This window comes from Eschrichtius robustus, chromosome 10 (assembly GCF_028021215.1).
Source record: "Eschrichtius robustus isolate mEscRob2 chromosome 10, mEscRob2.pri, whole genome shotgun sequence".
In the NCBI taxonomy this organism is placed as follows: domain Eukaryota; kingdom Metazoa; phylum Chordata; class Mammalia; order Artiodactyla; family Eschrichtiidae; genus Eschrichtius; species Eschrichtius robustus.
Genome location: NC_090833.1, coordinates 6045167 through 6058802, shown reverse-complemented (window position 1 = coordinate 6058802; position 13636 = coordinate 6045167). Strand labels below are relative to the sequence as shown.

General features: G+C 54.5%; 1 protein-coding gene across 1 annotated transcript in view; it reads left to right on the top strand.

Moving 5' to 3' along the window:
* HMCN2 (hemicentin 2) overlaps nt 1-13636 on the top strand; it is a 151174-nt gene that overhangs the window by 24545 nt on the left and 112993 nt on the right. The window contains exons 5-11 of the mRNA XM_068552870.1: nt 3472-3643; nt 4305-4411; nt 5310-5430; nt 7471-7734; nt 10166-10310; nt 10824-10945; nt 12797-13069. Of these exons, the coding sequence (XP_068408971.1) occupies nt 3472-3643; nt 4305-4411; nt 5310-5430; nt 7471-7734; nt 10166-10310; nt 10824-10945; nt 12797-13069 (1204 nt within the window). The remainder of the gene's footprint in view (nt 1-3471; nt 3644-4304; nt 4412-5309; nt 5431-7470; nt 7735-10165; nt 10311-10823; nt 10946-12796; nt 13070-13636) is intronic.

The window sequence follows — 13636 nt, the reverse complement described above, 5'->3', positions numbered from 1 at the left end:
TCAGACCCAGCTCAGCGTCCTGTCCCCAGCTCCAACAGAATGGTCAGAATTTCTGGGAAAACCCATCATCCTGAAGCCCTCTGGGCTCCTGGGAAGTCCCATTCTGGGGGCTCAGACCCTTTCCCTGTCCAGCACCAGCAGGTACAAATATGACAAATTGCTCAGAATCTGGGCATTAACCAGGGGAAAGGTGAAATGCCCTCTAAGACAGTAAGGGGGAGGGGGAGGGGGAGAGGAGGTCAGATTAACAGGTGGTTTGGATTAACAGATCAGGAGACACAGGCCCTGGAGATGACCTCATCCTGGACCCTTCCCAGGGGAGGTGGGGTGGTAGGGGGTTAAGGTCACATGCTGTCTTCAGACCCCAGCTCTGCCACCTGTCTGCTGTGTGACCTTGAGCACAGCACTTAACCTCTCTGGGCCTCTGTTTCCTCAGGTGCACAGTTGGGTTATGAGGGCTACTGCCTGGAGAGATGGTGACAAGGGTAGGAGGAAGACCTCTGCATGAAGCCAGGCACCAGGGAGCCCTGGGTGAGGGTTAGTGGTGGCCATACCTCCAGCTCCTGTGCTTCTGTGTGGAGCGCAGAATACACACACCCCAGCTCTAGCGAAGCCCCCTCAAGGGTAAGAGCTTTCTCTGGAAAACGTTCTCAGAAAGGTAGAGCCTGGGCCCAGGGCCCCGTGGTGCCCAGTTGTCAAAGGCCCTCAGTTTTCTGATCTGTGGTTCTTGAGGCCCATTTGGCGCCCCCGTCCCCAGCTTCCCCTCTCGGCTTCCTCACCCTGACTGTCAGATGCTTTGGGAGGAGCCTCGGGGAATGATTTATTTGCTGTGAACGGCTGAGCGGCAACCATCTGGCTTGGGTAGCAGCGCCAGATTCTCTCATTCCTTCCCCATCAGCAACAGAGATGAGCCCCAGTGCATTGCTGGCTCCCAGGCTCCCCCTGTCCCGCTAGCATCTGGAAGCCATTACCTTCACAAATAAACATTAAGCTTGCTTGATGAAGGCTCTCTGCTCAGAAGTTTCCCTCGATTCCTCTCTGAGTCCCCGGGCCATCGCCAGGTCCAGAAGGCTTTGCCCCCAGGCCTGGGCCTGCAGCCATCTGGCCTTGCTGTGGGCAGGAGGGTCAGCACCCCCAGCTCCCGAGTGGTGATGTGCTTATAGGGCAGCCCTCATGGGCGGGCCGCCTCCTGATGGGGTCGCTGGCTTCCTGTCCCATCTCAGCCCTCTCCGTGCAGTAGCTTGAGCTCTTGGGCATCTTCTCTCCATCAAAAAATCCTAGAAAGAGCTTGTAATGACAGTTGCAACACAGTAGCGGGTGTGACTCGTCTGGGTAATTGTCAACTGGTGCTGCCACCACCTCCTGGCAGCTTTGCTCATTTCTGATTTCCTCCTGACCCCTGACAACGCCTGGCCCCGGGGGAGGAGGACAGTGGTCACAGAGCTGTTGCTTTGCTGTCGGGGAGCTGCCTCACTTACTTCGCCAGCTTCTGTCTGCCTTTCTAGCTGGGAGCCTTGGCTGCTGCTTCTGGTCTACCTCCGCGTGGACAAAGAGCCTTGTCCTCATTTCTTAACCAAAATAGGTGGGATCTTTTCAAGAGAAACATCACTTAGAAAGTTAGGCAAAAACAGAAGAATGAAGTAGCTCCAAATATAAAAACAGAGGAGTTTTCAGAACACAGAATTCTTGTCCAGTGATAACTGAAATCTAGCTGTAAAATCTAGGTGCATATGTTCCAGCTCAGTCTGACCAAAACATATTCATTTTCCAAATCTCAAGCAATTCTTCCAATTCCCTTCTGTTCCCTTTCCCTTCCATGGAAGATCACATGGTAGGCAGAGCTGGAGGACTGTCATTTAGAGCGAGGATGGCCAATGTGTAGCACGCCAGACACCACGTTCTAATTCCAGATCCATGGCAGACATTGCTAATCAATCCCAGACCTTTTCCTAATTGAGGCTGAATGTGGCTTCACATTTCTCCGAACAGTATTCCAGGAAGTCACTTCCTGTTGATTAGAACTGGGAAGCGACAGGATACCCCTTTGGTTGCTCAGGTATATTCTAAAGTCATGCTTGTAAAGGCATACTTGTTCCTTTTAATTGATTTTTGCTTAAAAATTTTCTATGAGAAGTGTCAAAGATATAGAAAAGTAAAAACAGGGACTTCCCTGGTGGCGCGGTGGTTAAGAATCTGCCTGCTGATGCAGGGGACACGGCTTCGAGCCCTGGGCCGGGAAGATCCCACATGCCGCGGAGCAGCTAAGCCCGTGCGCCACAACTACTGAACCTGCACTCTAGAGCCCGTGAGCCACAACTGCTGAGCCCAAGTGCTACAACTACTGAAGCCCACTCGCCTAGAGCCCGTGCTCTGCAACAAGAGAAGCCACTGCAATGAGAAGCCCTTACACTGCAACGAAGAGTAGCCCCTGCTCACCGCAACTAGAGACAAAGCCCGCGCGCAGCAACGAAGACCCAATGCAGCCAAAAATAAATTAAAAAAAAAAAAAGATAGACTCCAGCGTAACCCACAATATCACCTGATAAAATGACTAGTACTTTGCTAGTATCAGCTGATGCCAAGCCCATATTCAACTTTCCCTATTTGTCCTCAAAATGTCAAATCAGGATTTAATCAAGGGCTGTGCATTTCATTGGGTTCTTATGTCTGTTAAGTTTCCTTAAATCTGGAGTAGTACACCCTTTTTTCATGCCACTAACTTGTTGGAGAGGCATTGATTATACAATGTCCCGTGTTGTGGATTCATCTGATTGCTTCCTTGTTCAGGAAAATAAGTGGTACGGTATTTTGGAGAGAGAGTTACCTGTTTCCTGATTTTCAATGGGACCTGTCTGAAAGAGTAAGATTTTAGAATGAATAAGCAGTTGTAGAAACAAAGGATATAAGATTTCTCAGTGTTGTGATAAGGGTCAGGAGGAGACTATCTTTGCTGTCTGCTTAGAGACATGGTCCTGCTTAGAGAGCATGGTGTCCAGGTGAGGGTGTGGTCTGAGGCCCCTTCGGCAGGGGATGGTGAACCACATTGCTCTGGGAGAGATTCCGGATCTCCAGAGTTCATCAGTGTGTAGGAGGCATCAGGAGGGCTTCCTGGAGGAAGTGATGGGTGTCACAGAAGTTGGCCATGTGAAGAAGGAGGGAAGTCTTTCCAGCAGAGGGCACCCTTTGCTCCTTCTGTCCCAGCTGAGTCCTCTGGATGCCTTCATTCAGGTGTCACAGTTCTGAGCCCACAGGCCAAGAGGGTAGTGACGTGTGAATCGGGCCTACTATAGGGCAGTGGGGAGTGGGGTGGCCTCAGGTGACCTGGAAAGCCTGTATGCTGCCTAAAACCCACTGGGGGACCGGATTTTGCACACAGCTGGCAGCGCGTTAGGGACCCACCTCCTGCGGGCCAGACACAAGCAAGACATCACGGGCACCTGCTAGTGTCAGCTTCTCATACCTGCCTTCCAGGTGCTGAAGTGGGTGGAGTCAGCAATCCAGGCCTCCAAGGTGCATCTGCTGTCCACGGACCACGAGGAAGGCGGCGAGCACACGTGGAAGATCCCCTTTGACCCCAGCCTGAAGGAGGTCACCATCTCCCTGAGTGGCCCGGGGCCCGAGATCGAAGTCCAAGACCCGCTGGGTACGTGCGACCCAGGGCTGGCCTCCACCTTGGCCCTGAGACTGAGCTGGGAGTCCAGAATGGGACAGAGAGAGAGGCCCTGGGGTGATGGGGGGTTTGGACACAAGGCTCCAGGAGCAAGGAGGGTAGGGGGGATGCCAAGTGAAGGGCAGAGAGGGTACCCGTGGTAGGTGAGGAAGCAGGAAGGCCATTAGCAGCCCAGCTAGGGGAATTAAAATAATGACAGTCCCTGGGCTTCAAGGATCACATGGCATCTTCCCCGTGTTCTCTCAGTGGAACTCTTCAGTGGCCTGGAGAGTCAGTGGGGGCAAGAATTAGTGGCACATCGTAGAGATGGGAAGCTGGGGCTCTGGGAGGTGGAGTGACTTGTCGGGTCGCCCAGGGTCAGTGTGATTTGGACCCAGTCTCCTGGCCCCATGGTGCTCTGAGGATGTCCTGAGTATTCAGGTCCAGAGGCCAGGGGTACAGCTGGCACCTGGGGAGGGATGAGGATGGAGATCAGGATAAGGTAGAGGCCCGGGTACCACCAAAGCCCTCTTGTCAGTTCCTCTAGGAAGCCCGAGGCTGGTGTTTGGAGCGCTGTGGGTTCCAGGGGACGGGGTGGGCCTCTGTCACCCCCAGGAAATGGTTGGGGACTAAGCGGTCCTTGGGGCTTCCACAGGGAGGATCCTGCAGAAGGACGAGGGCCTCAACGTGCTCCTCAACATCCCTGACTCGGCCAAGGTTGTGGCCTTTAAGCCTGAGCATCCTGGGCTGTGGTCCATCAAGGTAGGGGGCCTTGGGTTCCTGGGGTTGGGGAGACCAGCTTCACCGGCCTGAGATACCACCTCCCTCTTGCCTGGCCCCAGGGAGCCTGGGGCCCTGCGAAGCTGAGAGCTGGAGCGTGGATAGTGATGTGGGCATATCAGTAGAAGTAAAGGGTCAAGAACAGAGGAGGAGTATTCTGCCTTGCATCAGTGAGAGGAAGTGGAGTGGTTTGGGGTTAGTTAGGGAACTTCTAAGAAGGGGTTATAGAAACCACTTGAGTGTCCAGAGGTGGGTGACTGAGCTGGCCTGTGGTTCAGAACCCTGTCCTGTGAAGAGTGCACGGAAGCAGCAAGGGTGACCTTGGGCTCAGAGGGGCAGGGCCGGCAGGGGAGCAGGGTCTGCTCTGATCTGCAAGGTGCTGGGGGCGGGCTGGGCTCCTGACAAAGTACCCTGGGATGGGGCAGGCTGCTGCTTCAGGAGGATATGCCTCTTGCTGATCAGGCAAACATGTATGGAGCCCCTACTGGGCGCCAGGCACGGTGCTGTGTGCTGCAGGCACCGCTATCCTTCAAACTCAGCATCTTTGAGCCAAGAGCTCTCATGCCAGTGGGGAAGGCAAGGCAGGGGTTAGACGTGCAGGGGGACAGACCAGACCCGCGGGTGTTGGGGGCGGTGGTAGTGGGAAAGGCAGGGCAGCTTCGAAAGTGCCGCTCAGGACAGTGCTCTAGCTGGGTTTCTTCCACTTCATTTGGGGGGCATTGTGCTGGGCCCCCAGGGAGCAGGTAAGTTGCCCACCTGTATGCAATGGCGGGAGAATTCCAGCTGCCGACTCCAGGCCGGGTCAGGTCGCCCGCCTCCTGCCTGGAGCTGGGGTGCTGGGTTCGGATGCCCCGGTGACGTGGGCCTGGGCCTGTGCTAGGTCTATAGCAGCGGCCGCCATTCGGTCAGGATCACGGGCATCAGCAACATCGACTTCCGAGCTGGCTTCTCCACTCAGCCCTCCCTGGACCTCAACCACACCATCGAGTGGCCCCTGCAAGGTACGGTGCTCCTGGCCCCAGGGCGATTCAGGGCCGCCTTCCGCGGAGGTGGGGCTCGCCTTTGGGAAGTGGGGGGAGCTCTGGGGGGAGCCGTGAGTGTGTGACTATGGAACGGGCCTGCAGAGGCTGGGTCTAGCCTCTCTGTCACATCACAGTGAACTGCGCCCAGGGCCAGCACTCCCTCTGTCGGCTCCAGCCCAGGTGACTGTGGGACCATTTACCTTTAGAACTTCCTCCCTGCCCCCCCCCCCCCGAGGCCTCCGGGACCTCACGCAGTCCCCCTGACTACTCCTTCCCCTTGCTCTTTGTCGAGATTTGTCTGTCCAGAGCCCCACTTCTTCCAATGAACATCAGGCTGGTCCAGTACATTCAGAGGTGCTTGAGTGGACACCTTCCCCGAAAGGGGGAGCAGTGTCTCACTCCAAGGGAAAGAGTGTCCTGATGGACATCTAGATGCCCCTGGAGGCTGATAGCCTGGGGGGCCGTTGGAGTCGCAGGATGAGTTTTCCACTGAGAAGCCGCCCACTGGGTTCTGAGGTTGCCTACATACCCCATCATAGCTCCACCTGGAGAAGGCTGCGCCCCCGAGCAGGCAGAGGCTTCTGGCTCAGGGTGCCAGAGCTTCATGCCAGAAACTGCCATCTGGTAGCCAGACCAGGGTCCCAATTTATAGTTTGGAAAATATGGTGTCTTGCCACGGGTCCATCCAGAGGATTTTGCTAGGACCAGCTGAGCAGAGATGGGGGGGACTAGACCAGGTCAGGCTAACTTTGGACCACAGAATAGTGACCCAAAATGGTGTGTGCTGGATCCTTAGGGCTTTCTTTCTAGTCTGTATCTCCTCTAATGTCTGTCATTCTTGTCAGCCCTTGTAGGTTTCCCTGCCAGGACCAGCAGTAATATCTTCAAAATGAAAAGGGGTCTGCTTGCTCATGTCGTGTTTGTTTTTGCCAGTAGGAGGGAGGGCGCGAGGCAGAGAAGCTTAGTTCCTATTCTAAAGCCAAGAGAGAAAAGAAATCCTACATGAAGTACTACAGTGGGGATTGAAAACTGGCCAGTCTCCAGTGGAAGAGGGTGAAGGGGGCCATCTGTGACCCTCTTTGGTTTCTGCTTTTGATAAAGATGTGGGTGGGTCCCAGGCATCCAGAAGGGACAGAGAAACAGCAGGGCAATTGCAAATGATAAGTAGCGATTGGTCTCAGTGCCAGGGGCACCAGGGAGTGGGCGAGGCTGTGGCTAACTGGACAGTGGGGGTCTGGGCCACAGGAACAGCTGCTACACGCCGTTGGCTGCTTGTTGCAACGTGGGAATGGTGCCCAGCACTAACACGCTTGATTTTTCAAAGGAATCTGGACTTCTAGATTTGTATATGCCCCTTCCAGATTGTTTGATATTTTTTCAAAAATTTGAAGGCACTTCCTGGACCACATCCTCTGGTCCCCGGTTTATGATCAGTGAGAGGAAAAAAAACAATGAAGAGCCATCTGCAAAGGGAGCGACCTGACCATTCCCACATCAACTTAGGAGATTGTAAAACCCAAGTCCAGTTCTGTCTGTCCTGGGATAGTGTGGAAAGTACATTTCAACAAGATAGAAAAGGAAACCAAAGGAAAGATGAGCATGGGGAAAGGATGGGCAGGAGTCATCATTCCCAAACCGGGACGTGTGTCTCACCTCGGCCGGTCCCAGAGCCTGCCTGATGGCAGCCAGCACCAGAGTTAGTGGCGGGGCAGGGGTGGCGGTACCCCTTCCCAGTTCTGCTCAATGAGCACCCCAGTCTGCACAGTGGAGGGGATGTAGCCATGGGAAGCCGTGGGTTGGAGGGACACTGGTGTTTCAGGACCACGGACAGTAGCAAGCCCCCGCTTCTCTGCTTATCCCACCCAGCATTAGTTAGCCCAGGGAAGAGAAGGTGAGGGGGCCAGTGACGGCCGGCCAAGCAGGCTGGTCTCTGACTGTGGTCCTAGAGCCCCTGCTTGGGGAGGATCGTGGAGCCCAGCACAGATGGCAGCATCTCCTTCCTCGCCCTTCCCTCTGCAGGGGTGCCCATCTCCCTGGTGATCAACTCCACAGGCCTGCAGGCGCCCGGCCGCCTGGACTCGATGGAGCTCTCACACAGCTCAGGGCGGTCCCTCCTGACTTTGCCCACGCGGCTCCTCTCCAACGGATCCACGCACCAGCTGTGGGGCGGGCCGTCCTTCCGCACCCCCCAGGAGCGCTTCTACCTCAAGGTGAAGGGCAAGGACCATGAGGGAAACCCCCTCCTCCGTGTCTCTGGAGTTTCCTACGGTGGGATGGCCCCAGGTGAGTGATTGGCTCTTACCACCCCCAGCTCCCTGGTTCCCTTGGAGGCTCATTTCTTTCCAGAAGGCTTTCCTGATTAGATTAGATTGGATTAGATTAGGAAATATGTTTTCATTAAACTTCTCTGGGCAGCAGGCTCTGCAAGGCATTATGCCAAATACTGAGATGCTTCAGATGTAGCTTTCAGCTGAAGGATTTGCTGCAAAGTCATCCATCCATCCATGCATCCATCCATCTGTCTGTCCATCCATCCACCTGTGCATTCAACATTCATTTTGTGTCGGTCATGGTACTAGGCACTGTAGACACAGCAGTGGGCAGGGCAGTGGGTATGGGTATGCCCTTCCCTAATCATAATTACTATCATAGTCAAAATCATGGTAATACTAATCTAGTCACCATTTTGAACACTTTCCGTGGGACAGTCCTGGGCCAAGCACTTGCCACGCGTTAGCTCATTGAATGCTTACACCAGTTCTGAGATGTGTCCCCATTTTATAGCTGGGGAAGCCGAGGTCACCCATTTTATAGGGTTGCTCGAAGGGTTCCATAAGCTAATGCACATAACAAGACGGCTCTTGGGTACTCAAGAGGCTGCACACAGGACGTGGGAACCGTGGACCGGGGCCCTCCACACGGCTGCTGTTACTGTGACGTCATTGTAGGTCATGTTGTGTTGGTTCCCATGTGTGTGGCTTTTGCTGGTTTCCCGTGTGTTCCTGAGGTCTCACCATCCGGGTTGGAAGCTCCCAGACGTCAGGGCAAAGTCTTTGGCTTTCCAGATCTGCCTCTGGTCCTGGGGTGGGGTGGGGTCTGAGTTCACTGGCCATCGGCCTCCTTATTGGGCTTCGTTCCCTCTTCCAGCCCACTCCCCCCTCCCCTGGCAGTGAGCGGGGAGGAGTTCAGAGGTGGATGACACTGGCATTCCATCGTCAACTTTGCTGGGGGTCATCCCACTTCATTTAAGGATGCAGGGAGGGTGCCAATGTGCCGGTGGCGGCGAGGTGGAGGACTTGGAGGACCCGAGTGGGGCAGGGCAGGGTCGGGGGCTTGGGACCCCTTCTTTCAGTCTCCTGGCCTCCACTCCCCTGCTGCGGCCCCTGGGCTTCTCCTCCCTTGGCCTTTACAGCTTTGAGGAGGAATTTTCAGGAAGCAATTTCAGCAGCCTCCGTTTCTCTCTCCTGTTCTTTCAGATGGCTCCCAGAGTTTTGAGTTTAGCGCTGGTTTTTGGTCTCCATGTCAGCTGTAGATTAAAGTGTGGAGGTGGGGTTGCGGGGGGGGATGTGCCTCCCCTACTTTCCGGGTCTGGGAGGCTGGGAGTTTGACTGAGAGCAGGAGGCTCTGGGTTTGGAGACATGGGGGTGGGGAGGGCGGGGCCTCAGGTCGCTGGGCTCTTTGAGCTCAAGAAAGAAGGAGCCGGAGCTGGCGCGGCAGAGGCTTCCAGTGCGTGGGGGTGAGTGGTGGTTGCTGTGCACGCAGCTGAGGACGTGGCTGGATGGCCCAACGCCCCTCTCCCCTGGGAGGTGGCAGGGAGCCTGTAGCATGATGTCACCCGCCGCCCTCCCACCTCCAGCTCTATGCTCAGAGGAGGTCTGGCACATTGCCTCAGCCTCGGAGCATTTCTGGTGGGGATGGGGGAAGAGGGCAGTGCGAGGGTTGAGCACACGTCCGTGATCGCCCAGTGAGGCACTGACAGTCCAAGACTGACCCTGGGGGACAGTTCTCAGACTTTTCCACTGAAGTAATTCCAAGAGCCAAGGAAAGAATATGTATCACCCCAAGGCCAGGGTCAGGCGAGGGGGGCAGTGGCATCTGATGGGGTTCCCAAGAGGCTCATCCCAAGCTGTGAGATTTCATGGAAGTCTCTTATTTTATCTCAAAAATGCGTGTGAATTTTGTATTCACAGCCATGCTCCAAGTATGCTTAGTTTTCAATAAAAAAGGTTTCCCTCCCACAACTTTGGGTAAAACTGACCCTCCAGCCAGACAAGCAGACTCACAGCCCTACCCACACCCCTGGAGAGTCCTGTCCGGGTAGCATTTCGTCAGATTTTAGGGCTGGTTTGAATTCTCTGCCCCACAGAATTGCTAAAATGGTGGCACAGGCTGGTCCGTCCTGGCCAGGCTTCTCACAAACCATAAAAACCCCATGAGTTTTCGTTGACGGAGCCGGTCCTGCCACGTGCATGTGCCAGGTGCTTTCCACACCCCATCTCTCACCAACTCCTCACAGCAACACGATGAGGTCAGTAACCCAATTAACCCCATTTTACAGAGGTGGAAACTGAGGCTTCAGGAGGCGACGCGACCTGCTCTTGGTGACCACTGGATGGTGGTGCCAGAGATTGTATCCCGGCCTTCTCTCCCCTGGCTCATCCCTGTGGGTCGCTGTGTCACTGGAGGAATCCTGAGTGCTGGTCCTTGCCCACAGGTGCCCCCCTGGTCAGCATGCCCCCCAGGATCCACGGCTACCTGCACCAGCCCCTGGTGATCTCCTGCTCTGTGCACAGCGCCCTCCCCTTCTGGCTACAGCTGCGGCGGGATGGAGCCAGGCTGGGCGAGGAGAGGCACTTTCAGTGAGTGGCTGAGGGCCGCCCGTTGTTCCCGGCCCCAGGGCTCCTGGGGGCCTGATGCCCTGGAGGGATCTAAGGGGAGTGGGTGGCAGGAGTGGGACCTTGGTCTCAGTCATATTGTCCTCCTGGGCACCTCCCAGCTTGGCCAGGGATGGGGGAGGGTGGTTCCCTGAGGCTCCCACTGCTGCTGGGCCATCCTCATGGGATGGGCCTTCCTCAGCTTCTGAAGACTCAACCCATGCAGGCCCAGCTCTGTGCTGGTCAGGGCAGGAAGGACCCTCTTGAGACCCTCCCCGCTATGGTTGGAAGTCCAGGGCTCAGAGAGGGGAAGGCACTTAGAGTCACATAGCATATCATGGGATTGGCATGTCCTTGGCCGTCTGCCTCTTCTTACCAAGTCTCCAGGAGGATTTGTGACTTCCCTTCTGGGCAAGATTCAGGGGACCAAGCCCCCCAGTGTCTGGACGAGGCTGGGGGCCGTGCGACTGTGTGTCTCCAGCTGTTCTTTGTCCACAGGGGGTCAGGGAACAGCAGTTGGGAGATCCCACGGGCCTCCAAGGCTGAGGAAGGCACATATGAATGCACAGCGGTCAGCAGGGCTGGGGCTGGACGAGCAAAGGCCCAGATTGTCGTCACAGGTCTGTCTCTTTGGTCCTGTCCGCGTATCCCCTCCCCACCCCCTTCCTGATTTTTCCCTCTAGGATTTCCTCCCAGGGTTTCTCCATCTGTGGGCAAGCATGCCAGCCAGCTGCTGGGGCCTGTCCGTCATCCAGAGTCTGATGCCCACACTGCACCTGCTTGCTGGCTCCCCGCCCCCCCCTCCCCGTTTGGGCTGTTTCACCCATGAATGGCCTGTGAGTCTCAGCTGCAGCTCGGGCTGTGTCCCCCGCCACCAGCCTCAATCCCACCCCTGACCTCTTGGCCAGCCCCCAGGCCCTCACAGGGGCCGCCGTCCATCCCGTCATTCCCAACCCTTAATGCTTCCAGGTCCTGCCGCCGTGGCACCATTGAGCTCAGGGAGGCTGGCAATGCCACAGACCCTCCTAAAATGAATGGGCTTTATTTTTAAAATAATGAACCTAAGCTGTCTTGAAGAGAAGAAAAGGGGCCCAACGAACAGGGAGAGATCAGCCACTCTGAGTTGTCCTAAACTCACACAAAATCACGCATGCTCCCTGTAGGAAGACTGGAAAATATAAACCAGCAGAAAAGATCGGAATGACCTGTGATCCCTCTGTTCTATCAAAATGATAGCATTTTGATTTACTTTCTTTCAGACCTTTATCTATGTGTGCATTTTAACAAAAATGGGATAGTATTATACGTACTTAAAACAACCTGATTTGTTGTCATCTAACACTGTAGCGGGTCAGCAAATATTTTACTATAAATGGTAAGTACAGAAAAGTAGAACAGTATAAGGAAATTTGCACGTGCATTTATTAGACTTAATGATTGCTAATCTTTTGCCACATTTGCCTTTTCATTTTATGGCCAAACTATTTTATTTTAAATTTTAATTTTATTGGAGTGTAGTAGATTTACAATGTTGAGTTAGTTTCAGGTGTACAGCAAAGTGATTCAGTTATACATATAACTGAATATATTCTTTATATACATATAACTGAATATATGTATATTCAGTTATACATATATTCATTCTTTTTTTAGATTCTTCTCTCCTGTAGGTTATCACAGATATGGCTAAACTATTTTAAACTAAATTGTAGGCATCCTGACATTTCAGTATGTATCTCTTTTAAAAACATAGATTTTCCCATATAATAAAGATTCTATGATTACACCTAATAAAATGAATAGTAAGTAATGCCTTAATACTACTTAATTTTGTCCGGAGTCAAATTTCCCCATTAGTATACTTGCACATCATGGTCATTGACATGTGGATCCAGCTTTTTTCCTGCAGGTCCTGCAGACTGTCCCTGGATAGACGGTCTCTGACCTGCCACTTCTTACGACCTTTTCTTGTTGAGAGTGTGGGTTTCTTAGCTCTTTCCTCCTTTGGGGCAGTGGCCTTCCTTAGTTCCACATTTGGCTGCTACTTGTACAGAGAATCGCTCTGTACTTGTTACTCTTTCCCTCTTGAGGGTGATTTCCGAGGCTTTATCCCCCAGGGTGGAATTATTGGCTCAAAGGGTGTGAAGAGTGGTGTAGCTCTTGCTAAATATCGCAGTTGGGTGTTGTGCGGAAGGTAGGCGTGCGCGCGCATGTGCAGACGCACGCATGCGCACACACACACACGCACACACGCACGCACGCACGCATGCACGCAGCCCCCTCGACGGGTGTGTGATGGCCGTGGGGTGGCGCCGTCCGGGCATGGTGAGCAGATGCTGGTGAACTGCTCTGCTGGCTGATGTGTCCTGAGGAATGCGGTGGGCTCCGGGGTCTGGACACCACCAGGGCCTGCAGGATGGCCCCCTCCCTGTGTCAACCCTTCAGTGCCTCCTGTACTCCTGTTCCTGCAGACCCCCCGCCGCAGGTGGTCCCTGTCCCCAACGTGACCGTGTCCTCTGGAGAGACCGCCGTTCTGTCCTGCCGGGTCCTGGGCGAGGCCCCCTACAACCTGACGTGGGTCCGGGACTGGCGAGTCCTGTCGGCCTCGACGGGCAGAGTCACCCAGCTGGCCAACCTGTCTCTGGAGGTCAGGGACATCACCCCCAGTGACGGTGGGCGGTACCAGTGCATGGCCAGCAACTCCAATGGGGTCACGAGGGCGTCCGTCTGGCTCCTGGTGCGAGGTGAGGCTGCTGTCCTCCCAATTCAACACAATACCTAGCATTTCCCTCCAAAGCCCATCAATCCATCTCTCTGCCCAGACGTCACCTCTGGCAGGCAATGTCAGCCCTTTCAGTGTTTTCTCAACCTTCAGAGGAAGACGATTCTGTAGCCTTCCAGCCTAAGTGTAGTGGTTCTCACTGTTGGGAAGTTCATCCTCATATCTGACCTAAATTTCTACTGCTGTAGGCCAAGCCAATTTCACTGAGTCCTGTCCTCTTCCCCTGCCATTGAACACCTCCATTACCTACCCCTCTCAATATGCAGGACAGAGATGGAACAGTGGAAACTTCCGAAAGCCCAGAGATCAGACGTCCTTGGCAGGGGTTGGGTAGCACCGACCAGGTGGGGGTGGAGGAGGCAGTGGGAAGAACCCACGTCGGGAGTGTTGGTGCCTGGATTAGGTACTAACCTAGGATTTAGGTCCACCCAGGATTTAGACAGATCCTCCTCCCTGGGGTGCTATCTCCCCAAGTGTAAAAGTGAGTGTGTTGGAACAAGTTTTCTCTCTTATGCTAGTGACTGTTGAT